Genomic DNA, 26,595 nt, shown 5'->3' on the forward strand with positions numbered 1-26,595 from the left:
AAAAAGAGAAATGAAGGAATCGATCCCATTTATAATTGCACCAAAAACTGTAAAATACCTAGGAATAAATCTAACCAAAGAGGTGAAAAATCTATACACTGAAAACTATAGAAAGCTTATGAAAGAAATTGAAGAAGACATACACACACACAAACAAAAACAAATGGAAAAAGATTCCACGCTCCTGGATAGGAAGAACAAATATTGTTAAAATGTCGATACTACCCAAAGCAATCTACATATTCAATGCAATCCCTATCAAAATAACACCAACATTCTTCACAGCGCTAGAACAAATAATCCTAAAATTTGTAGGGAACCAGAAAAGACCCCGAGTGGCCAAAGCAATCTTGAAAAAGAAAACCAAGGCAGGAGGCATCACAATCCCAGACTTCAAGCTAAACTACAAAGTTGTAATGATCAAGACAGTATGGTACTGTCACAAACGCAGACACTCAGATCAATGGAACACAATAGAGAACCCAGAAATGGACCCACAAATGTGTGGCCAACTAATCTTTGACAAAGCAGGAAAGAATATCCAAAGGAATAAAGACAGTCTCTTCAGCAAGTGGTGCTGGGAAAACTGGACAGTGACATGCAGAGAAATGAACCTGGACCACTTTCTTACACCATACACAAAAATAAACTCAGAATGTATGAAAGACCTCAATGTAAGACAGGAAGCCATCAAAATCCTTGAGGAGAAAGCAGGCAAAAACCTCTTTGATCTTGGCCACAGCAACTTCTTATCAACACGTCTCTGGAGACAAGGGAAACAAAAGCAAAAATTAACTATTAGGACCTCATCAAAATAAAAACTTCTGCACAGTGAAGGAAACAATCAGAAAAACTAAAAGATAACTGACAGAATGGGAGAAGATATTTGGAAACGATATATCAGATAAAGGGTTAGTATCCAAAATCGATAAAGAACTTATCAAACTCAACACCCCCCACAAAACAAATAACTCAGTGAAGAAATGGGCAAAAGGCATGAATGGACATTTCTCCAAAGAAGACATCCAGATGGCTAACCGACACATGAAAAGATGCTCAACTTCACTCATCATCCAGGAAATACAAATCAAAATCATAATGAGGTACCACCTCACGAACCTGTAAGAATGGCTAACATTAACAACTCAGGCAACAACAGCTGTTGGCGAGGATGCAGAGAAAGAGGATCTCTTTGGCACTGCCGGTGGGAATGCAAGCTGGTGCAGCCACTCTGGAAAACAGTATGGAGGTTCCTCAAAAAATTAGGGGCGCCTGTGTGGCTCAGTCGGTTGAGCAACCGATTTCGGCAAACTTCTCATGGTTTGTGAGTTCGAGCCCTGCGTTGGGCTCTGTGCTGACAGTTCAGAACCTGGAGACTGCTTCGGATTCTGTGTCTCTGTCTCTCTCTGCCCCTCCCCTGCTCATGCTCTGTCTCTCTCTCTGTCAAAAGTAAATAAACATTAAAAAAAAAGTTAAAAAAAATTAAAAATAGAACTACCCTACAACCCAGCAATTGCACTAAGTATTTATCCAAGGGATACAGGTATGCTGCTTCGAAGGGACACATGCACCCCCATGTTTATAGCAGCACTATCAACAATAGCCGAAGTATGGCAAGAGCCCAAATGTCAATCAATAGATGAATGGATAAAGAAGATGTGGCATATATATATATATATACACACACACACACACACACACACACACACACACACACACAATGGAGTATTACTCAGCAATCAAAAAGAATGAAATCTTGCCATTTGCAACTATGTGGATGGAACTGGAGGGTATTATGTTAAATGAAATTAGTCAGAGAAAGACAAAAATCATATGACTTCACTCATATGAGGACTTTAAGATACAAAACAGATGAACATAAGGAAAGGGAAGCAAAAATAATATAAAAACAGTGAGGGGAGCAAAACATAAGATACTTAAATATGGAGAACAAACAGAGGGTTGCTGGAGGGCTTGTGGGAGGGGGATGGGCTAAATGGGTAAGGGGCACTAAGGAATTTACTCCTGAAATCATTGTTGCACTATATGCTAACTAATTTGGATGTGAATTAAAAAAAATAAAATTAAAAAAAATTTTTTAAATAAGCAGATTGTACAATTCAATTTTCTGTAATATTTTTCCTTTTGGCACTATGTCTTAAGTTTATTTTTTCTGCCTAATCATATTTTCATTTTAATGGCACTAGAATATTCCCAAATTTTGAAATTTTCTAAATTACATTTTATTTTACCAATATTATGAAAATCATCTTTGTATATAAAAGATCGTATCTTCTCTGTTTTTTTGAAATAGCCTTCTGAGGGTGAGGTTACTGATTTAGATGATAGGTAACTACAAAAATGCCTTTGGCTGGGGACCCTAATTAGTTGACAATCCCAGCTGCTCCCTATGTGGATTCATCAGCACATTTGTCCAGGCAACATGGTGGGCCAGTCAATTCTGATGGGTGTCTTTGAATTGAGGAAACCCATCCACCTCGCTGAAGCCTTTTTGGAACTTGCTGTAGTCTCAGCTACTTTCTACCCAAACCTACCTACCTTCCTTCCTTCCTCCTTCCTTCCTTCCTTCCTTCCTTCCTTCCTTCCTTCCTTCCTTCCTCCTTCCCTCTCTCCCTTCCTTCCTTCCTTCCTTCCTTCCTTCCTTCCTTCCTTCTCTCCCTTCCTTCCTCCCTCTCTTCCTTCCTTCCTTCCTTCCTTCCTTCCTTCCTTCCTTCCTTCCTTCCTCCTTCCCTCTCTTCCTTCCTTCCTTCCTTCCTTCCTTCCTTCCTTCCTTCCTTCCTTCTCTCTCTTAGAAATCTCAGGCATCTCTAATCCTGTTTTGGTGTCTGCTTCCCCTGGACCCAAACTAACACATATGGGATGAAAAGTTTCTTAGAGTTTTTCACAAGGAGTCAGTCTGCTGTCCAGAAAAACCTCACTAATAATGGCTCTTCAAAGCCTAGCCACAAGAAGATACAGATATACAAATACATTTTTATACTCTACTGATTTAATAGGTTCAAAATTATACCTCATTATTATTTTAATTTGTATTCCTTTCAAAAAATCAAGACTCAATATTTTCTGTATGTTTATATATTTATAAATTTTCTCATGTGAGAATTTTCTCATTATCTCTGTCACTTCATTAGGGTTTTAGTGGTGGTATATATTTAGTAAGCTTCTCATGGTATTTTTATGGTTTTAAAATTTTTTATTCTTTTTTATCTTGTTAGAATTGATTTTATAGTCATAGCTGTATTTTTGTTCATGTTTTATGTGATATCTGGTATAAAATTAATTTTCCATTGCACTTTAATATTATGTTCACTTTCTCCTAGTTTTCTGTTATTCAATTTTTGTTACCCTCCAGTCTATAATAGATATTTTTATGTATGAACTACTTTAAAATATCTTTCCAATTCCATAATACAGACCGGAAGTCAACAAACTATGGTCTATGAACTAAATCCTGCTGTTTTTTGCAGCCTCCTGGTTTTGTACATTCTGAGAGAAAAGAATGTCTCTTACCTTTTTATATAGTTGGAGGGGGGTTAAAAGAGGAAGACTATCTCATAACATGTAAATGCTATATGAAATTCAAATTTCAGGGTCCATAAAGAAAGTTTTGTTGAACACAGCTACGTTTATATATTCACGTATTGTCTATGACTGCTTTTACATCACAATGACAGAACTAAGTAGACATAGACAATTTGGCCAACAAAGCCTAACATACTTCTTATCTGGGCAGTTACAGACAATGTTGGCTGACCCCAATACAGATAACACTTATTTAAAATGCCTCATTTCCAAACACTCTGTGTTTTTTTTTTTAATTCATCTGTGTAATGGAATAACTATGGGTTTAAGGGTTCCAAGCTGTTCTTGAGCATCTTGATGGCAGTGGTGATATATGAGGCTCCATGTGTGATAAAATTGTATAGAACTAAATACACACACACATATGCACACGAGCACAAATAAAACTGGGGAAATCTGAACAAGATTGGTGGATTGAATCAATATCAGTATTCTGATGGCGATATACTATAGTCTTTGGAGAATGTTACCGTTTGGGAAAACTGAGGTGAGTGTGTTAGATGTTTCTCTGTATTATTTCCTTCATTTATTTATTTTTTTATTTTTCATATTTGAGAGAGAGACAGACAGACTGAGGCAGAGCACGAGCAAGGGAGGGGCAGAGAGATGGACACAGAATCTGAAGCAGGCTCCAGGCTCTGAGCTGCCAGCACAGAGCCCGACGCAGGGCTCAAACTCACAAACTGTGAGATCATGACCTGAGCTAAGTCGGATGCCCAACCGACTGAGCCACCCAGGCGCCCCTCTCTGTATTATTTCTTACAACAGTATGTGAATCTACAAATATCTCAATAAAATTTTTAATTAAAAAAAGTGTTCTAAAAGCGCGTTCTGACCCAACATGAAATACTATGACGATAAATTAGTCCCACATTTGGCCTGGTAAGGGCAATGGAGTATTTATCTAGATATTTTCTATTCCCATGTTAGGGTGTTCTCTAGAATATACATTCTCTTCCATTGTTTAGAATTTTGTTGTAGTCCCACCACTAAAGTGTTTTGATTTAGGGCTGTTTTGTAATAGATTTTATTATCTGATCAAGCTGGATTTTCCTTATTTTATTGATCATTTCCAGCATGGTAACCTAAGATAAATTTTTATTTTTCTAAGTGAAAGGTAAGCATATTTTGTCAACTTCTGGTGAAAATGTCCTGAAATTTTAATTGCATTTTCAGAGTTTGTAAAACGATTTGAGATTAAGTGACATTTATAAATGATCTTCCTCTTTATAAATCTATATTTCTAATTATTCAAGTTCTGTTTTATGTTCTTTCTTAAAAGTTGATTGTATCTTTGGGGTGCCTGGGTGGCTCAGTCAGTTAAGCATCCGACTTCGGCTCAGGTCAGATTTCACGGTTTGTGGGTTCAAGCCCCACGTTGAGCTCTGTGCTGACAGCTCAGAGCCTGAGGCCTCCTTCAGATTCTGTGTCTCCCCCTCTCTCTTCCCCCTTCCCCCCCCCACCTGCTCACGCTCTGTCTCTGTCTCTGTCTCTCTCTCTCTCAAAAATAAATTAACATTAAATTTTTTTTTTAAGTTTGAGGTATTTTTGACATAGATTCTGCACATTACTAGACTAGCTTCTTAGTTATACTATATTTCAGGGTTTACCCCCCATTTTGTTTGAACAGCAATTTCTGATATACTGGGATGCATATGGGATTTTTAGGGGGGCATATTTATCCTGTGTTTGATTGAGCTCACTGAACTATTTTTATTAGACCATGTCTTATTCGAAATACAGCAAACTCTGACATAATATTTTAAATTGGAAATTGAACCCTTATGTTGTTCCTGTTTTTAATAAAAACTCTTACACTACTTCTCAATTAGCAAAATGGTGGATCTTGGTTTAAATAAAACCTTTCGAGAAATTATTTTACAGATCTTTTTCCTTAAAATATGATGTTGATATTTATTCCTTTTCCAAGATTGACTAAAGCATGATTTTTTTATTTAATCTATTAATAGGCATGTGCTAATCAATAGTTTTTAAGACATTGGACCATCCTTACCTTCCAATGATAAACCATAATTGGTGGCATTTCAAAATTATTTTATCGTTTCGAAAAAACTCTTACTCTAAAAACTTTAATTTTATACTCATAAATGAAATTGGTTAATTTTTTATTATTTTAATTCCAGTGTAGTTAACATTCAGTGTTTATTAGTTTCAGGCATACAATATAGTAAGTGATTCACCAGTTCCATATATTATTAGTCAGTCCTCAGCAAGATAAGTATAATGTTAATCTCCTTCACCTATTTCATCCATTCCCCTGACCTCCCTCCCTCTGGTAACCATCTGCTACCAGACTCCAGTTAAGAGTCTGTTTATTCATTTGCCTCTTTTTTTTTCCCTTTGTACATTTGGTTTTTTTTCCTAAATCCACAGATGAGTGAAATCATATGACATTTGTCTTTCTCTGACCAGCTTATTTTGCTCAGCATTATTCTCTAGATCAATTTATGTTGTTGCAAATGATAAGATTTCATTCTTTTCATGACTGAGTAATATTCTAGTTGTGTGTGTGTGTGTGTGTGTGTGTGTGTGTGTGTGTGTATGCACACTTCTCTATCCATTCATCTATGGATGGACATTTAGGCTGCTCCCATAATTTGGCTATTGTAAACAGTGCTGCTATAAACATAGGGGTGCATATATCCTTTTAAATTAGTGTTTTCATATTCTTTGGGTAAATACCCAGTAGCACGATCACTGGATTGTAGCGTAGTTCTATTGTTCATGTTCTGAAAGACCTCCATATTTTCTTCCACAATGGCTGTACCATTTTACATTCCCACCAACAACGCAAGAGGGTTCCTTTTTCTCCACATCCTTGCCCAAACCTGTTGTTTCTTGTATTGTTGACTCTAGCCATTCTGACAGGTGGGAAGTGATATCTCATTGTGGTTTTGATTTGAATTTCCCTGATGATGAGTGATGAGGAGCATCTTTTCATGTGTCTGTTGGCTGGATGGCCTCTGGGGAGAAATGTCTATTCATGTCCTCTGCCCATTTTTAAATTGGATTATTTGTTTTTTGGGTGTTGAATTTCATGAATTCTTTATATATCTTGGATACTAAACCTATATTGAACATGTCATTTGCAAATATCTTCTCTCAATCAGTAGGTTGTCTTTTAGTTTTGTTTGTTGTTTCCTTTTCTGTGCAGAAGTTTTTATGTTGATGTAGTCCCAATAGTCTATTTTTGCTTTTGTTTCCTTGCCTCAAGAGACCTATCTACAAATATGTTATGGCCAAAGTCAGAAATTAGTGCCTGTGTTCTCTTGCAGGATTTTTATGGTTTCAGGTCTCACACGTATATACTTAATCCACCTTGACTTTATTATTGTGTATTGTGTATGAAAGCAAACAGTTTCATTCTTTTGCATGTAGCCAGTTTTTCCAATACCATTTTAGGAGAGACTGCCTTTTTCCCACTCGATATTCTTTCCTGCTTTCTTGAAGATTAATTGACCATGTAATTGTGTGTTTATTTCTGAGGTTTCTATTCTGTCCTATTGATCGATATGTCTATTTTTGTGCCAGTACCATAATATTTTGATTACTACTGCCTTGTAATGTAAGTTGAAGCCCAACATTGTGGTCCCTCCAGCCTTGTTTTTCTCTTTCAAGATTGCTTTGGCCATTTGGGGTCTTTTGTGCTTCCGTGCAAATTTTAAGATTCTTTGTTCTAGTTCTGTGAAAAATGCTGGTGGTATTTTGATAGGGATTGCATTAAATCTGTAGATTCCTTTGGGTAGTGTAGACATTTTACCAACACTTGTTCTTCCAATCCATGAACATGGAATGTCTTTCCATTTCTTTGTGTCGTCTTCAATTTCTTTCATCAGTGTTCTATAGTTTTCAGAGTACAGGTCTTTCACCTCTTTGGTTAGGTTTATTCCTAGGTATCTTATTATTTTTGGTGCAATTGTAAGTGGGATTGTTAATTTCTCTTTCTGCTGCTTCATTATAGGTGTGTAGAAATGCAAATAGATTTCTGGGTATTGATTTTTTTTTATTTTTTTCAATATATGAAGTTTATTGTCAAATTGGTTTCCATACAATATCTGGGTATTGATTTTGTATCCTCTGACTTCACTGAATTCGTGGATCAGTTGTAGCAGTTTTTTGGTAGCGTTTTTAGGTTTTCTCTATATAGTAGCATGTCATCTGCAAGTAGTGAAAAGTTCACTTCTTCCTCATCATTTTGGGTGCCTTTTATTTCTTTCTGTTGTCTGGTTGCTGTGGGTAGGACTTACTTCCAGTACTATGTTGAATAAAAGTGGTGAGAATGGACTTCTTCCTGAACTTAAAGGAAAAGCTCTCAGTTTTTCTGCCATTAAAGATGTTAGCTGCGGGTTTTTAATACATGGCCTTTATTATGTTGAGATATGTTCCTTCTAGATGTACTTTGTTGAGGGTTTTTATCATGAATTGATGTTATACTTTGTCAGATGCTTTTTCTGCATCTATTAAAACAATCAATATAGTTTTTATCCTGTCTCTGATTGACGTGATGTATGATGTTAATTGCTTTGCAGATATTGAACAGCACTTTGCATTTAGGGAATAAATCCTACTTGATTGTGATAAATGATATTTTTAATGTATTGTTGGATTCCATTTGCTGGTATTTTGTTGAGGATTTTGGATCTATGTTCACCAGAGATATTGGCCTGTAGTTCTCTTTTTGTGTGTGTGTGTGTGTTGTCTTTATCTGGTTTTGTATCAGGATAATGCTGGCCTCATAGAATGAATTTGGAAGTTTGCCTTCCTCTTCTATTTTTCTTTTGTTAAGTTTGAGAAGAATCGTTATTAACTCTTCTTTAAATGTTTGGTAGAATAGACCTGTGAAGCCATCTGGTCCTGAGCTTTTGTTTGTTGGGAGTCTGTTCAGAGTCTGATCATCCATACACCATAAAGAAGTCAAATTAATCTTCCCAAGATTTGAAAATGATCTAATATATTCTAAGAGCTTCCATTTCAAACAGTGGGTATTAGATATTTCAATTTTCCTGTCCAGTAGAGAAAAGATATTCCGAGTCCAGCACAAAATTTCCTGCCTTACCGTCAATATCACCATCTTTTCAAAAAATAAGAAAACATTTTCACCTCCCAAAAAATCAGGAAGGACTGTTATCCACATCACATATATCAAAGGAATAACAATTATGTCATAATTGATCTAACTGCTGATGGGCATAATTGATCTGTCTAACTGCTGATGGGCAGGTTTCTTTTGCCAATAACTGGAGGGATGCAACCCCATAGTATCAGAAATATTAAATGTGAGAAATGTTGTATGGTGGTTTAGAGAAAATGTGGCAGTAATACATTTCAACTAAAGCTCAGCATGGCTTTGTGGGCTTGCCTGGAAATATAACCACTCTTTACATTATTGTGTCTATGGAGAAATATATTCTGGTTTCTAAATAACTGATTACAGATGATTTTTTACAAAGAAATTCATTCCTTTATATTTACAGTGCCATTGTCATTTTTATGGGAATATTTAAAAGTCCACATGTTATATAAAGCCAGGAGCTGGGTCTCATTTTCTAGCACATTCTCTCTGACCCAAGGACGAGCCACCAAAGTTAGGTTGCATTTGTTATCTTCTCTGTTGAATAATTGTACCTTTTTTCTCATTAGCTTTGTAGATCCCTCACTGCAATTTGAATCCCAACTGAAGATAATAGAGTCATCCTTTAAAAAGGTATTTTCTATTCCAAGTCTTGAGAAAGTGAGGCAAATGGGGAACAGTGAAGATGACAAAGAGGACATAGAGGTAAGTCTCCGCTTCAGTTATGAAGAGGCACTGTTATGCGCCACAGCAATCCTGACAAATGCCCTTGCACCAAATGCCCTTTGCTACCTCCTTCACTCTTTTGAGATATAATAAACAGTCTATTCCAGTGCCTCTGGACTCCTTGTGAATTCCACAATCCTTGGGATTTAATGGATCGTATAGGAGTTATGAGAACAAATGAGTGAAGAGAGTTTAGGTTAATTATTTTAGCAAGGACAGAGTTTATGGGCCAAGGCTGCAAAGAAGAAAAGAGGAGCAAAGAAAGGTGGAGAGAGGAAGAGCCCTACAGTAAGGTCAACAACACCTCCACTCTCCATTTCCTCAGCACAGCTACACAGTGCACCTGCCTTGTAAGATGGGGGAGCGGTTCACGGCACATTGTACTGCGTGAGGTCCCATCTCTATAGCTACCTCGTTCCTTTCTTGCCTTCAGTGTATGGGGAGAACTCAGGACCCTGGGACACAAAACTATAGACATGGAGTACAATTACATCTAATTATATCTGGCTGACTGTTTGTGTAATATTTTTGTTTTTCAGAATTTATATCAAAATATTTTAAACATGTATGAAGACACTCTTCTCATCTTGGTGTCTAAAGACCTCTACAAACTGCAAATCTTAAAGGTAAAGGGAAAGCAAGCACTTTTGTTCTCTGGTCTGAAATCTAAAAGAGCTCAGTGTATTTCACTAATCATTTCCCTTTTGTCATATTTGTATCTTCTTCAAGTATTTGGTGGCTGATCTTTTGTTTCCTCCGAAGGTGTAAAATACCCCCCAAATGAAATCACTTCCCTTTATTTGGATTACAGAGACACACTTTTAAGAATGCAATTTGGGGAGGATGGCATCACCAGACACTTAAGACAAATGTTATGTGGCAATGTAAAAGTGAATCCAATATGGGTTGACAGAGAGGAGAGGGTGACTGGCCTAAATCACCTTCAGGTCCGTGCGACATTAAATCATACTTTGATAGTGTCTATATGATTGCTTGTTCCCCCACAGCCCTGGGACTGGAGAATCCCATGAGCATCCCATCCTCATGGACGCCATGATAACTAACAGAGGAAGGTGTAACAGCTGCGCCAAACCCCACTTGCATCAAGACTTCACTGTTTTTAACATCTCAGTCAGAGACAGGAGACTGCTCAGGATATCTGACGACCTTTAGCTGTGCATTTCTAGCAAGATGGCATCAGGGGAACCTGTCTGAAAATACTGGGGAACCAGAGTGACTTATTCTACCAGGAGCATTATGAGTCTGTGCAAACTATAAAATACGTTCAAGTCAAGAAGCAGAATTGGTATCTATGAAGACAAGAAGGAATGTGAGGAAAAATAAAATCTACTGAGTTCCTTTGTGCCTAATTTAAGCCAAATATTTTCTGTGTACTTTAAAATTTTCACCTCACAGCCCTTTAAAGTAGTTGTGATTATTCCATTCTTACAACTATTTCCCCATGCATGCTCTTTCAACCAATAAACCATTGTTTATTGAGCATTTGTTCTACATCAGGCACTAAGCTGAGTACTTCATATATGGGTTATTTCATTTAATCCTTACAATAAACCTATGAGGAAGTTACCATCATCCCTCCCGCCCCCATTATGCAGATAAGGAAATGGAAGCAGAGAGAGGAGGAATAGTATGTACAATGCTCATGAATGGGGGAGCTACTCGAACTTAGTAACCTGGTACTTAACCATGTTGCTCTTATACCTTCCATGTCTAGAAACTCTCTTGATCCTCAAAAAGATGAAAGCCCACACGTAGAAAAGGCAGAGACTGACCTCCAGGGATTTAGACTCTTCTGCCCTGGGAAATGGACTTCAGACCAGTTTTATACAATAGGAGCAAGTGAAAGGAGGACATTTAGCATAAATTCCATGGACGCCAGCAGAGTGCCTTAAGAAATCTGTTGATGGTAGCTGGCATGTGAGGCATAGGCAGTCTTCTTCCCTTCCCAAGCTTGTAAATATGTCCCTGCATCTGGAGATTTAGAACAAATAGAAGTTACAGCAAGATGGAGTTGAATCAAAATTAGCAAGAACCTTCTAACCGAGCTGCCTCCAGGAATATTTTCTGCACCCATGAGCCAGAAAATAACTGAGTGTTGAATCTGCAGAGGAAATTCTGGAGTAAAATGACATTTCAGGATCGGATGACATTTCAATTCTCTTTTAAAATAGAAAGTCAGAGCCTGTGATTAAAGAGAGAGGATAGTACTTTGAAAGAAAAAGACGAGAAGCAGCGGATAATCCCATCACAGCCTCATGTTAAGCTCTTTATGATGACTGACAAAGTGACCTGTTAGACTGCACATTAGTAAAGACTCATTGGATAGAATTAAGTAACATACAACCCATGCTGGAGGGGAGGTGGGTGGGGGGGATGGGCTAAATGGGTGATGGGCATTAAGGAAGACACTTACTGGCATGAGCATGGGGTGGTACATGTAAGTGGTGAATTATTAAATTCTACTCCTGAAACCAATGCTACACTATATGTTAACTAACTGGAATTTAAATAAAAAATATCATAGTAAATAGAAAACAAACAAATACATTAGTAACATGCTACCCAGGTGTAGTTGCTACAATGGATGAAGTGTGCTAGATAGCTTGCAGCATACACCTAGCCGGTTGTCCGTCTTTTTGAGAGCAATGTAGGTTAGATGTGACATAATCAGGAGCCCCCCGGGGACCCTTGACATGGTGGAGACGGAGACTAAAAGGAGGGGACTGGTAGAAACGGAAACACCACGCTCTAGGATGATTCTTGTGTTTCCCACAGGACATGGCCATGTGGATGAATGAAGACAGTTCATACCTGCAGGAAAGAGCCATAGTGGTCATCAGCAGGGTGCTGAGCTTTGCCTCCAGGAAAGTCAGGGGATACGTAAGTGACAGTGCAATTATGCCACCCGCTCCTGAAGACCGAGTCTCTGTAGTGCTGCCTTCCAAGTCTTGAGGCTGGAGAGTTCTAAATGCCTACTTGGTAGGAGCATGCGGGCAGGTTGGGATACTGAGAAGAGTCAATATCCTACGTGATTTTACATGGCTCTGCAACTCGATTTTTTCATTGAACAATATGTCCCTCAGATATTTTCATGGCAATGTATGTAAGTGTATCTCATTCTTTCAGCCAAAGCATATATCCCCGTAGTTTTGATGTATTGTAATTTAACTATAGATGGAAATTCGGGTATATTTGTTTTTTTTTTTCCTACTTCAAACAATATACAAATGGTTATCTTTTTTTCAAGTGCTTGTTCACTTAGAAATGCTTAGAAAGATAATAGATCAAAGAGTATGGATAGGTTACAGTTTTAGCATTACAAAATTATCCTCCGGTTTGTATTCCTGTGGATATTAGAGTAATCATTTGCCCATACCTTCACCAACACTGGGATGTGATTGGACTTTCTAACGGTTGCCTTTCAGCTGGAAAGCAAACAGGCATCTCATAATTTCCAGTATTTACTGGGGTTTTATGTATTTTTAATAACATCATTCCTTGCCTTCTAAAAATCCTTGCTGTCTATGAACATTTCTCTCCCTTTTGGATAGCGTGTATCCAGTCTCTGTTTTGAAACTCATTCTTAACTGTGATTTTTAAACATAAGTCTTCTAATTGCTCACCTGATTGTTTGAATCATTCAGGAGTTCAGAATAAAGGGGGCCAGAAACATACATTCGTGATGACACCTTCACGTACCCATTTTCTACCTCTTATACAGAGAGCTTTTGACATATTGAGACAAAAAGCCTAGATACACTTTACAATTTACCTGAATTTTTACTGTTTTGTTTAAAATCAGCTTTGGAAGGTAACATAATTTACTTACAGGAGGAAATGCAGTCCAGGATGTTCTTTGCATCAGCTAATTCTCTATTTCAAAAGAGAGATGGAGTGATTTGCTTCAATCTTCTGGTTGCCTGGCCAGGGAAGGCAGCCTTCTATTTCTAAAATGGCTTGGTTGTCCGTTCATATGTCTGAAAGGCTAGTCATTCAAAATTTTTCAGCAAGGCTTGAGATTAAGTGCAGTTCGCAACTCCAGCCTGCTTTCTGAACAGTTTCTAAATGTTTCATGCACTCAGCAAGTCTTTGATGGCGACTGTCTGACCGAGATCTATTCATGAGCGGCTGTCTGCTTTTGCATTTGTATTCAGTATACATATACTTGTTCATTTATATTCTAGTGAGTTCCACTCAGGTAGCAGGTATGACATTTTGGAGTTTTGTCATCTTCTATCACCTCTTCTCAATTTTGATTATGTTCATGAAGTTCATTCTCCCCTACACACATCTCATCCCTCAACTGTTAAAAAAATAAATCTGCAAATTCACATGTGTGCAGAAGCCTGTCATAAATTGGGTGTCCTTACTTACAACTGAGATTTGAGCAGTCAAATAGGGTAACGGATTACTTTGTTCTGCAATGTTCACTAAGGACCAGCAGGTGGAAGCACACCAGCATTTTCCAGAACATAGAAGCTAAGCTAGCATCAACCAGTTCGTCATAGTCAAGCAGGCATAAAACTTTATTAAGTTAACTTTCTCTTTAGGATAATGTCCTCTAAACATGGTTAAGTCAGTGAAATTAATGGGGGAGAGAGGACAAATATATGAAATAAAACAGATGAATGCATTATTAAATTAAAAACTAGGCTCCCCCCAGGCCTTGTCTCTGTATCTGTGTGTCTGACACATTGTAGATAATCAGTGAAGATCTGCTTTGCCCTTCTCTAATTATATGTAACTACCTATTCTGTGCTCACGTGCTGTCCGTTCGCTGGAAAGACTTTTTTTTTCTTTCATAAATTACTGTATCCTGGGGTGCCTGGATGGCTCAGTTGGTTAAGCGTCTGACTTCGGCTCAGGTCATGATCTCATGCTTCATGAGTTTGAGTCCCGCTTCAGGCTCTGCACTTGATAGTGCTGAGCCTGGAGCCTGCTTCACATTCTGTGTCTCTCTCCCTGCCCCTCCCCAACTTGTGGGCGCTTGCTCTCTCTCTCTCTCTCAAAAATAAATAAATAAACATAAAAAAATAAATTACCCTATTCTATACCTTCCAGAATCTCAGTGGCCCTTGTATTATTAAATAATCCAAACTACCATTTATATTCTATCAAAAATACTCTTTCCTGTAGTAATTCCCCTCATATGACCTATGTGCCTATCAGGGTGAAGAACTTCCACACTCAGAGAGTATTTGTCCCTTCAATTAAACTATTCAATTTTCAAACAGGCAAAGAAACGTGAGCTAATCGTGTCATCTTATATCATTAACAGAAAGACTTTTCCTGGGTTTGTTCTTTTGGCACAGTCTTTCAGCATTTGAGAGATGCGTGGGGCAGCGCACCAGTGGTCCTGCCAATCTTTCTCTTGCTTCAACAGTGTTTGCATGGAACAGACTCAGGGGCGCCCCTTTTATTTTTTATTTATTTTTTAATTTTTTTTTAACATTTTATTTATTTTTGAGACAGAGAGAGACAGAGCATGAACGGGGGAGGGGCAGAGAGAGAGGGAGACACGGAATCGGAAGCAGGCTCCAGGCTCTGAGCCATCAGCCCAGAGCCCGACATGGGGCTTGAACTCACGGACTGCGAGATCGTGACCTGAGCCGAAGTCGGACGTTTAACCGACTGAGCCACCCAGGAGGGGCGCCCCTTTTATCAGCCTCCGACCACTCTCCAAACTTTTTTCCAGTTGCAACCTTTGGAGCCATCTTCTTGGCCACCCTCTGCTTCCAGGACCAGCCGATACCCTATTTTGAGCTTAACTCCTTATTACCGATCAACCAGGAGCACCCAGATTCGTCAGAATTATTCCACAGAGGTGGAGGCCGCTGTCAACTGCCTGGTCAACAGACATCTGTGGGCCTCTTACACCTACCTCTCTCTGGGCTTCTATTTTGGCCATGAGGATGTGGCTCTAAAGGCATAAGCCACTTCTTTCAAGAATTGGCTGAGGAGAAGTGGGAGGGCACTGAGCGTCTCTTGAAGATGCAAAACCAGTGTGGCAGCCATGCCCTCTTCTAGAACATGCAGAAGCCATATCAAGATGAGTGGGGGTGAAACCCTGGATTCCATGGAAGCCGCCCTGGTTCTGGAGAAGAGCCTGAACCAGCCCCTTTTGGGTCTGCATGCCCTGCGTTCTGCCCATGCAGACCCCCATTTCTGTGACTTGCTAGAGAATCATTTCCTCGATGAAGCGGTAAAAGTCATCAAGAAGATGGGCGACCACCTGACAAACCTCCATAGGCTGGCTGACCCCCAGGCTGGGCTGAACGAGTATCTCTTAAAAAGCCTCACCCCGAAGCATAACTAAGAGCTTCTGGAGCCCAGCAGCCTTTTTGAGGGGCCCCTCTGGCATCCCCCTGGTGCGAGGGCTTGTGCCTGAGCCTCTTCCCGCAGCCACTAGGCAGCTTTTTAACCACACTGCAGCCCTCTCCCAAGCTATGGGCCAAATGTAAATGATAAAGCTTTTAGCAGCAATAATAATAATAATAATAATAATAACTAGATGAGTGGGAATCCCCCCACCAAAATAAGATGGGTGGGATTTAGGGAGGAAGATGGGGGTGGAGTAGGAGGACCCTAGGCTTGCCTTGTCCAACACATACAAGTAGGTGACTACCAAATCATCTTAAGTACCCTAGAAATCAACCTGAAGACTGGCAGAATAAACTCCACAACTAAAAGTAGAGAAGAGTCCAGAAGAGCCCAAATCAAAGATGGTAGGAAGTGTGGACACACCATTTGGGAAAAAAACAAATCATGAATTCTGTGGTAGGGAGGGAGATGTGGTCGAAGAGAAGGGCAAGAGACAGACTAGCACAGTGGGTAGCACGCGGGGAAGACGAATCCCCATGGCAATTGGCTTGGAAAGTGAGAGGAGCCAAATTTCATGAATTCTTGCAATCACTGGGGCTTAAAGCCTGGAGCTTTAAAGGTCAGCAGACTTGGCTCTAGAAGAGCTTAGAGGACATTGTGCTGCTCCTAGAGGGAAAGCAAACAGGCAGCCTATGGACATACAGCATGGAAACAGTGATATGAAAAGCACTTGGGGCACACAGTGAGGAGGTTATTTGCTCTTCTCTGAGTGTGCCCCAGAAAGGCAACATTCATGCAGAAACCCCCCTCCATGAACAAGGGAACTGGCAGATGTCGTTTCCTTCTCCTTCCCCTCAGCATTAACACAGACCCATGTGCAGCAACCAGGACAGTGCAATCACTACCTAATTTGCTTACATGAAACCCGGACCCCCCCCCCCCGCCCGCCGCCACCATGCTCCAGCAGAATCACCCTTCCCAATCATGCTTGCTTGGTCCCAGCCCAGCAGGTGCCCTTTCCGAGAAAACTGGCTGGCCCAAACCCCTGCCCATGTTGAGTCTCCTGTCCCAAGAGTTTTGCAGGGCTTCAGTTCTGGTAGAGGTGGCAATGGGTATCATCTCACAAGCAGACCAGAGCACACCTAGTTAAAACTTGTCACATTCGAACCAAGGACCAAACACTTCCCACAATAGGCAGAGAGACAGACAATTGAGCTTCAGGATAAAGTGGCCAGGACACAACAGCAGAGCACACACAGCACACATTGAAGATACTCCCTGAAGTGACAAGCCCTGGGGAATAAGGGAGCTTACATTATAGGGCACTACAGGACCTCTTCTTCATAAGGCCATTACCTTCGAGAACAGGAGACATAGCTGACTGTTCTGACACAGAGAAGCAGGCACAGAGACTTAGACAAAATGAGAAGACAGAGGAATTTGTCCCAAGTGAAAGAACAGGACAAGGTTACAGGCAGATCTAAGTAAAAAATATATAAATAACATGCTTGATAGAAAATTTAAAGTAGTGATCATAAAGATACTTGCTGGACTTGAAGAGAGAGTGGAAGGCATCAGTGAGACCATTAACACATGATAAAGAATTACATAGCACAGATAGAGGGCTGAATAAATAAAATCAGAGACATGCTTGAGGGAATGAATAGCAGACTGGAAGAAGCAGAGGAATGAATCAATGACCTGGAAGACAGAGTAATGGAAAGCAATCACACTGAAAAAAGAAAAAAAGAATTATGCAAAACAAGAATAGACTTAGAGAACTCAGTGACTCCATCAAACATAACAACATTCATATTGTAAGGGTCCCAGTAGAAGAAAAGAGAGAAAAAAGTGGGGAGAAAATTTATTTGAAGAAATAATAGCTGAAAACTTCCCTAATTTGGGGAGAAGGAAACAGACATCCAGATCCAGGGAGCACAGAGTTTCCCCAACAAAATCAACAAAAGCAGATCCACACCAAGATATATCAAAATTAAAATGGCAAAATATAGTGATAAAGAAAAAAAAATGGTTTAAATAGCAAGAGAAAAAGCATCAGTCAGTTACAAGGGAAAACCCATGAGGCCGGAAGGAGATTTTTCAACAGAAACTTGGCAGGCCGGAGTTCATGATATATTCAAAGTGCTGCATGAGAAAAATCTGAAGCCAAGAAAGCTCTGTCCAGCAAGGCTATCATTCAAAATAGAAGGAGTGATAAACAGTTTCCCCGACAAACAAAAACTAAAAGAGTTCATGACCACTAAACCAGCCCTGCAAGAAATACTAAAGGGGACTCTGTGAGTGGAAAGCAAAGATCAAAACTGACAATATGAAGGTAGGAAACACAAAAACAGTAAAAAGGACTATTTCTGTAAAAAAAAAAAATCAGTCAAGTCACAAAATAAAAAGATGCAAAATATTACAACATATGACTAAAACGTGGGGAGGAGAGGAGAAAAGAATGGGTTCAAACTTAAGTGACCATCAACTTAATATAGACTGTGACATGCAGAAGAGGTTATATACAAACCAATGGTAACCATATATCAAAAACCACTGATAAACATGCAAAGAATAAAGAGAAAGAATTCCAAATATATCAGTAAAGAAAATGAGCCAACTACAAAAGAAAGACAAGAAAGGATCAGAGAAAATCTTCAAAACCCACCACAAAACAGATGACAAAATGGCAATAAATACATATCTATCAATAATTACTTTGAATGGAAATAGACTAAGTGCTCTAATCAAAAGACCTAGGATGACAAACTGGACAAAAGACAAGAGACTCATTTCAGTCCTAAAGACACGTGCAGATTGAAAGCAAAGGGATGGAAAAACTTTTATCATGCAAATGGATGTCAAAAGAAAGAGTATCAAAACTTAGATCACACAAACTAGACTTTAAAACAGACTGTAATAAGAGACAAAGAAAGGCACTATAAAATAATAAAAGGGACAATTCAACAAGATGGTACAACAATTATAAATATTTATGCACTCAACATGAGTCCACTCAAATACATAAAACAATAACAAACATAAAGGAATTAGTTGATAGTGATACACTAACAATAAAAGAGTTTAACACCCCCACTTAAATTAATGGAGAGATCATTCAAATAGAAAATCAATAAGAACACAGTAGTTTTGAATGACACACTTGACCATATGGATTTAACATATATTCAGAGCACTCCATCCTAGAAGTGCAGAATACACTTTCTTTTCAAGTGCACATGGAACATTCTCCAGAATAGATCACCTATGAGGCCAGGAAAAAAGTCTCAACAAATGCAAAAAAGATGATCTTTTCTGACCATCACACGTGAAACTAGAAATCAACTACAAGAAAATTCTAGAAAGACCACAAACATACGGAAGTTCAATAACATGCAGCTAAACAATGAATGGGTCAACCAGGAAATACAAGAGGAAATAAAAAATTACACAGAAACAAATAAAAATGAAAACACAATGGTTCAAAACCTTTGAGATACAGCAAAAGCAGTTTTAAGAAGGAAATTTAGGGGCGCCTGTGTGGCTCAGTCGGTTGAGCGGCCGACTTCGGCTCAGGTCATGATTTTGCGGTCCATGAGTTCGAGCCCTGCGTCGGGCTCTGTGCTGACAGCTCAGAGCCTGGAGCCTGTTTCAGATTCTGTGTCTCCCTCTCTCTGACCCTCCCCCATTCATGCTCTGTCTCTCTCTGTCTCAAAAATAAATAAAAACGTTAAAAAATTTTTTTAAAAAGAAGGAAATTTATAGAAATACATACCTACCTCAAATATACAACCTAACCTTACACCTAAATGAGCTAGAAAAAGGAACAAGAAACAAAACCTAAGACCAGCAGAAGGAAGGAATAATAAAGATTAGAGCAGGAATAAATGAATATAGAATAATAAGTAATAAAATGTAGAAACTAAAACACACACACTGTAGAATAAATCAATGAAACCAGGAGCAGGTTCTTTGAAAAGATCAATAGTATTGATAGGCCTCTAGACAGGCTTATCATGAAAAAAAGTAAAAAGACTGAAATAAATAAAATCACAAATGAGAGAGAACTAACAACCAACACCACAGAAAAACAAACAATTATAGTAGAATATTATTAAAAACTATATGCCAACAAATTGGACAACCTAGAAGAAATGAATAAATTCCTAGAAATATATAAACTGCCAAAACTGAAACAGGAAGAAATACTTTGAACAGATCAATAGCCAGCAAAGAAATGAAATCAGTAATCAAAACAACTCCCAAAAAATGAAGGGCCAGGGCCAGATGGCTTCATAAACAAATTCTATAAAGCATTTAAATACAAGTTAATACCTGTTCTTCACAAACTATTCCAAAATATAAAAGAGAAAGGAAAACTTCCAAATTCATTCTATGAGACCAGCATTAACCTGATACCCAAACGAGGTAAATATAACCACAAAATAAGAGAACCATAGGCCAATATCTCTGGTGAACATAGATCCAAAAATACTCAACAAAATATTAGCAAACTGAATTCACCAATACATTAAAAAAAATTATTCACTACAATCCAGTGGGACTTATTCTCAGGATGCAAATGGTTCAATATTTGCAAATTAATCAGTGTAATACATCACATCAATAAAAGAAAGGATAAGAACCATATGATCATTTCAATAGATGCAGAAAAAGCATTCGACAAGGTAAAATGCCCATTCATGATAAAAACCCTCAACAAGGTACATCTAGAGGGAACATATCTCAACATAATAAAGGCCATGTATTAAAAGCCCGCAGCTAACATTATCTTTAATAGGGGGAAAATGAGAGCTTTTCCCTTAAGGTCAGGAAGGAGTCCATTCTCACCACTTTTATTCAACATAGTACTGGAAGTAAGTCCTACCCACAGCAACCAGAAAACAGAAAGAAATAAAAGGCATCCAAAATGATGAGGAAGAAGTGAACTTTTCACTACTTGCAGATGACATGCTACTATATAGAGAAAACCTAAAAACTCTACCAAAAAACTGCTACAACTGATCCACAAATTCAGTGAAGTCAGAGGATACAAAATCAATACCCAGATATTGTATGGAAACCAATTTGACAATAAACTTCATATATTGAAAAAAATAAAAAAAAAATCAATACCCAGAAATCTATTTGCATTTCTACACACCTATAATGAAGCAGCAGAAAGAGAAATTAACAATCCCACTTACAATTGCACCAAAAATAATAAGATACCTAGGAATAAACCTAACCAAAGAGGTGAAAGACCTGTACTCTAAAAACTATAGAACACTGATGAAAGAAATTGAAGACGACACAAAGAAACGGAAAGACATTCCATGTTCATGGGTTGGAAGAACAAGTATTTTTAAAATGTCTACACTACCCAAAGGAATCTACAGATTTAATGCAATCCCTATCAAAATACCACCAGCATTTTTCACAGAACTAGAACAAAGAATCTTAAAATTTGTATGGAAGCACAAAAGACCCCAAATGGCCAAAGCAATCTTGAAAGAGAAAAACAAAGCTGGAGGGATCACAATGTTGGGCTTCAACTTATATTACAAAGCGGTAGTAATCAAACCATGATGGTACTGGCACAAAAACAGACACATGTATCAATAGAACAGAATACAAAACCCAGAAATAAACCCACGATTACATGGTCAATTAATCTTCAAGAAAGCAGGAAAAAATATTGAGTGGGGGAAAAAAACAGTATCTTTAATAAATGGTATTGGAAAAACTGGACAGCTATATGCAAAAAATGAAACTGACCCCTTCTTACACCATGCACAATAACAACTTACTGAATGGGAGAAGATATTTGTAAATGACATATCTGATAAAGAGTTAGTATCCAAAATACAAAGAGCTTATAAAACTCAACACCCAAAAAACAAATAATCCAATTAAAGATGAGCAGAAGACATAAATAGACATTTCTCCAAAGGAGACCTCCAGATGGCCAACAGACATATGAAAATATGCTCATCATCACTTACCATCAGTGAAATGTAAATTCATACAATGAGATATCGCCTCCAACATCTCAGAATGGCTAAATCAAAAACATAAGAAACAACACATGTTGGCAAGGATGTGGAGGAGAAGGAACCCTCTGGCACTGTTGGTGGGAATGTGACTGGTGTGACCACTGTGGAAAACAGAATGGAGATTCCTCAAAAAGTTAAAAACAGAACTGCTCTGTGATCCAGAAATTGCACTACTAGGTATTTACCCAAAGAATACAAAAACACTAATTCAAAGAGATACATGCACCCCTATGTTTATAGCAGCATTATTTACATAGCCAAGATATGGAAACAGCCTAAATGTCCATCAACTGATGAATGGATAAAGAAGTGGTATCTATACACACACACACACACACACACACACACACACACAATGAAACATTGCTCAGCCATAAAAAAGAATGAAATCACGCTGTTTGCCATGACAAAGATGGAGCTAGAGAGTATAAGACTAAATAGAAGAAGTCAGAGAAGGACAAATACCATATGACTTTAATCATATGTGGAATTTAAGAAACAAAACAAATGGGCAAAGGGAAAAAGAGAGAGAGAGACAAACTAAGAAACAGACTCTTAACTGTAGAGAATGAACTGATGGTTACCGAAGGGGAAGTGGGGAGAGGCATGGATTAAATAGGTGATGGAGATTAAGGAGTGCACTTGTGATGATGAACACCAGGTAATGTATGGAAGTGTTGAATCACATTGTACACCTGAAAGTAATATAACCAACCCTGTATATTAGCTACCTCGAATTAAATTTTAAAATAAATAAATAAATAAAAGATGAGTGGAGGATTTCCAGTCAAAACTAACAGATTATCTGCATGCCTTTCTCTCCTCTCCCTCTAAAGTCCTCACAAAATGGAAGTGATGAAATTTGTCAAATTAGTAAAGTTTTAGGTGGGCTAGATGTCAACAGGATGATAGAAAAGATAGAAAATGGTAACTGACAAAGCCTCACAAAGGAAGCTGAAAGACAGGTGCATGTGAACATTAGGATGGGGTACAGCTTTTTAGGAAGCAGTTTGCCCTATGCAACTCTGGAGAAACTGGAGCTTGGAGGTCCAAGTAATGATGAAGGGTGAGAGGCAAAGCAGGGTTGAAAATACATGCATTAACTGAAAGGATTCACTGAAAGTTTATACAGAAGACTCTATTCCCTTCCATCCCCCTTTACACATGTACTATATTCCACAGGGACCTGGGTCCACTGGCAGATAAAATTTGAGGACTTCTTCCTCAAAATGGCTAGAAAATCCCCTGAGAAAATTATCCTGATTGTTCAGAAATATTTCAGTGTAACCCCAGCGTCCCCACCTAACCACTCTAAAGCAAAGCCCACCTGTTGATGAGCCTTGCTCACATACATAAATTCTGCCAAGAAGCATTGCATTTGTAAGTATGACTAGATAACCAAGATTTGTCAGACATTTGGATTAACCCCTCCCAATACCAGAGTCAGCCCAAGATAAATAAAGAGAGAAACATGATTATCAAAATAAAGAGTCAATTCAGGTCACAGGTGAGAATTTAGCCTTGAAAAGAGTAGAGAAAACATATTTATATGCCAAAAGAAAATATAATTAAAGTAAAAATGGCCTATGCATTAAACAATTTTACTTAATCATAATAATAAGACCACATTATTGATTTTCAAATTTTAGGATCAATCACAGAAAACTCAAATAAGTTATAGAATCCCATCAAATGCTATAAACTTAACAATGCAAAAGCAAAAATGCAGGGAAGAGTTTAGTGGTTCTTCAACAAGTTAAATACACAATTACCATATGACCCAGCAATCCTAGGTATATACCCAAAAGAATTTGAAAGAGCTGGTCAAACAAAAACTTTTACACAAATGTTCATTGCAGCATAATTCGCAATAGCCAAGACGTGGAAACAACCTAAATGTCCATCAACAAAGTGAATGGACAGATAAAATGTGGTATATTCATACAATGGAATATTACTCCGCCAAAAAGAGAAATGAGGTTGGATATATACTGCAACATTAATAAAACTGGAAAACATTACACTAAGTGAAAGAAATTAGACCTAAAAGCCTACATGGTCTATGAAATTTACATGAAATGGCAGAATAGGCAAATCCACATAGACAGAAATCAGCTTTGTGGTTGACAGGGACTGTGGTTACCAAAGCATAAAGACTGACTGGTTAGCGGTTTTCACTTGAGGTGATGAAAAAGATTTAGAGCTAGAGAGAGGTGGTGGTTGTTCCACATTGTGAATGTGATTTATGCTACTGAATTGGGTACTTTAAAAGGGTTAAAATGGTAAATTGTAGGTTATGTATATTTTTTGCCACAATAAATAAATGCACGATAAAGTACAGGCAAAGGTAGTAAGAAAGTAGAAGACATGGTAGAAAAAAGTTGAAGGGAAATACAAGTGCTCCAAAACACTTACTCTATAAAGCAGAAGATCAACAAGGTATTTGTATACTATGAAACAAGAAATAAAAGTACTGGCATATTATGAAAACAGAAAAAGGGGGCGCCTGGGTGGCGCAGTCGGTTAAGCATCTGACTTCAGCCAGGTCACGATCTCGTGGTCCGTGAGTTCGAGCCCCGCGTCAGGCTCTGGGCTGATGGCTCGAAGCCTGTTTCCTGTTTCCGATTCTGTGTCTCCCTCTCTCTCTGCCCCTCCCCCGTTCATGCTCTGTCTCTCTCTGTCCCAAAAATAAATAAAAAACATTGAAAAAAAAATTAAAAAAAAAAAAAGAAAACAGAAAAGGGAAGGACTACAAATAGTAATGTGCCATAATGAGTAACAAGCTGTATAGAGAGGATGGTGGTAAAACAGAAAGATGTGATAACCCCTAATTTATCACAGCAGGAATAGATAGGCAATGTCCCAAACTGATATTAGAACAGAAATGGGAGTCCATTATTTAGAGATAAAAAGGTGACCTCCAGAAGAAGCAGCTAAAAACACTTAGGAGTGGTTGCCTCTGGAATTTAGTACCTAAACTACCATTATTGTTAAGACAAGGAACCAGAGAGGCCACATCTACAAAGAAGGAATCCAGTAAGAAAGGGTCAGAAAAGTGAGCAGAAATACTCCAGCTTAGGGATGGATTCTGAGAAGTTTTTTTTTTCTCCAGATCTTAATGCTTATTTTCCTTTCAGCACTTGGATAGATTTTCTATAAAAGCAGGGCCATATTGTATTGGAAGTTCCCAAAGTCTTGTGTTGGAGAGAGTGTAGCTGTTGTTGGTACACTTCTGAAGGGCATAATCAGTGTGCTCCACAGTGCAGAGCCTTTCTCCTGTCATGTTCCCCATCCTCCTCAAACGTGCCACGCAATCTAGAAACAGCCACACCTACAATAGAGACAGAAATTAGACAGACTCAACCTGGCAAACAGAATAGATAGACCACTGATAGCTTCATTTACAAAAACACCTGGTAATTGCACATCCACAAGTTCTTGAGGAGGCATAATCAGAAAAGCCATTTGAGGCAAATAAGACTTTAGGGGCAATCCCTTGTAAATGGTTCCCAACTTCTGTGAACTAAGCTGAGAGGACTACTCCCCCATCGGGCCCGATAGAGAAGTACCACTCAGTCCCACAGTGTGATGGTGGTTCTTAAAATCTTGCCATTAGATGGAAAAAGAAACCTGGGCTGCAATTCCAAAGAAAAGAGCACCCAGGGAAGGAAAACATGTCTCCCTAGAGCCCAGTGTAATGTCTGTACTGTCTGCTTCTAGATTCTCCTAACTCATAGGACTCCTAGAGTAGAGGGACCCCAAGGCCAGCCTTACAAAGAATCCACAGAAGTAAAGGATTATCTCTCCTTCTTCTGCTGAGACCATCGTTCCCAGTATCCTTGTTCAGTTATGCCCTTGACCCATGACCCAGTTCACTTCACATTCCTCTTTAGAAATGACTGTGTGTGTGTGTGTGTGTGTGTGTGTGTGTGTGTGTGTGTGTGTGTGTTTAAGATTGAGAGAAAGGGGTGGGTCAAGCAACATGAGAGGCAGGGCTAAGCAGACACATGAGAGAAGTAGAAAGAAAGAGAAACAGGCTGTGGGATCCTCCCAGAGGGTTGACTTGGTTCTAACTTTTACCACCAAAATTTGCTCTAATCCTCGAAACATCTATTTAAGAAAAATAATCACCTGTCCTAGAAACAAGAAGGCCTACTAGTTTACCAAACCTACATGTGAACAGAGCCCCCTTTGTTTAAAAAATAATTGGTAATGGTACTCAAACCTTCACAAAACCAGAATGTCCCTTCCACCTCTCCTTTCTTCTTGACTAGTCAATCAAGATGAAAATCTAACTATTTGAACAGCCTGTGTCACAGGAAGTTGTAGGAAGAAATACATAAAGGTTGTGATAGTAGCTTTGACATCAAAAGTAAATGCTCTGAATTTTTAAAAAATGAATTTCTTTGGGAAGAATCAGAACAACTCCAGGAGGAAAAGTTACATTTCTCCAGTGGCTTACAGAGGCATCTGAAGTGTGTCATACATAGACAAGAGCACATGACAGTTTTTGGATATCCTCCCTCTGCCCCAATATCCTGGAATGTGCTGCCTGAAAATTGCTACCTGATTTACAGAATAGAAACTAACATTAGTTGAGTTCCCATTATTTCCAAACACTTTGCTAAGAACTTGCTTTTTTGTCATAAATCGTCCCCACGATAACTATTATAAGGCAGCATTTGTTATCTACATTTCACAGAGGAGGAAACTGAGGTAGTAACAGATTTGAACATAGGTTTGGTAAATTTGGAAGCTCATCCTGTAACTCTAGTC

The 26,595-nt window shown here is 38.5% G+C and overlaps 1 protein-coding gene across 2 annotated transcripts in view; it reads left to right on the forward strand.

The window, feature by feature from the left end:
* Positions 1-26,595, forward strand: part of MROH9 (maestro heat like repeat family member 9) — an 89,825-nt gene that overhangs the window by 22,270 nt on the left and 40,960 nt on the right. For both annotated transcript variants that reach the window (XM_047839697.1, XM_047839698.1), the window contains 3 exons: positions 9,265-9,400; positions 9,961-10,047; positions 12,218-12,322. In XM_047839697.1, the coding sequence (XP_047695653.1) occupies positions 9,265-9,400; positions 9,961-10,047; positions 12,218-12,322 (328 nt within the window). The remainder of the gene's footprint in view (positions 1-9,264; positions 9,401-9,960; positions 10,048-12,217; positions 12,323-26,595) is intronic.

Source organism: Prionailurus viverrinus, chromosome F1 (genome assembly GCF_022837055.1).
Source record: "Prionailurus viverrinus isolate Anna chromosome F1, UM_Priviv_1.0, whole genome shotgun sequence".
In the NCBI taxonomy this organism is placed as follows: Eukaryota; Metazoa; Chordata; class Mammalia; order Carnivora; family Felidae; genus Prionailurus; species Prionailurus viverrinus.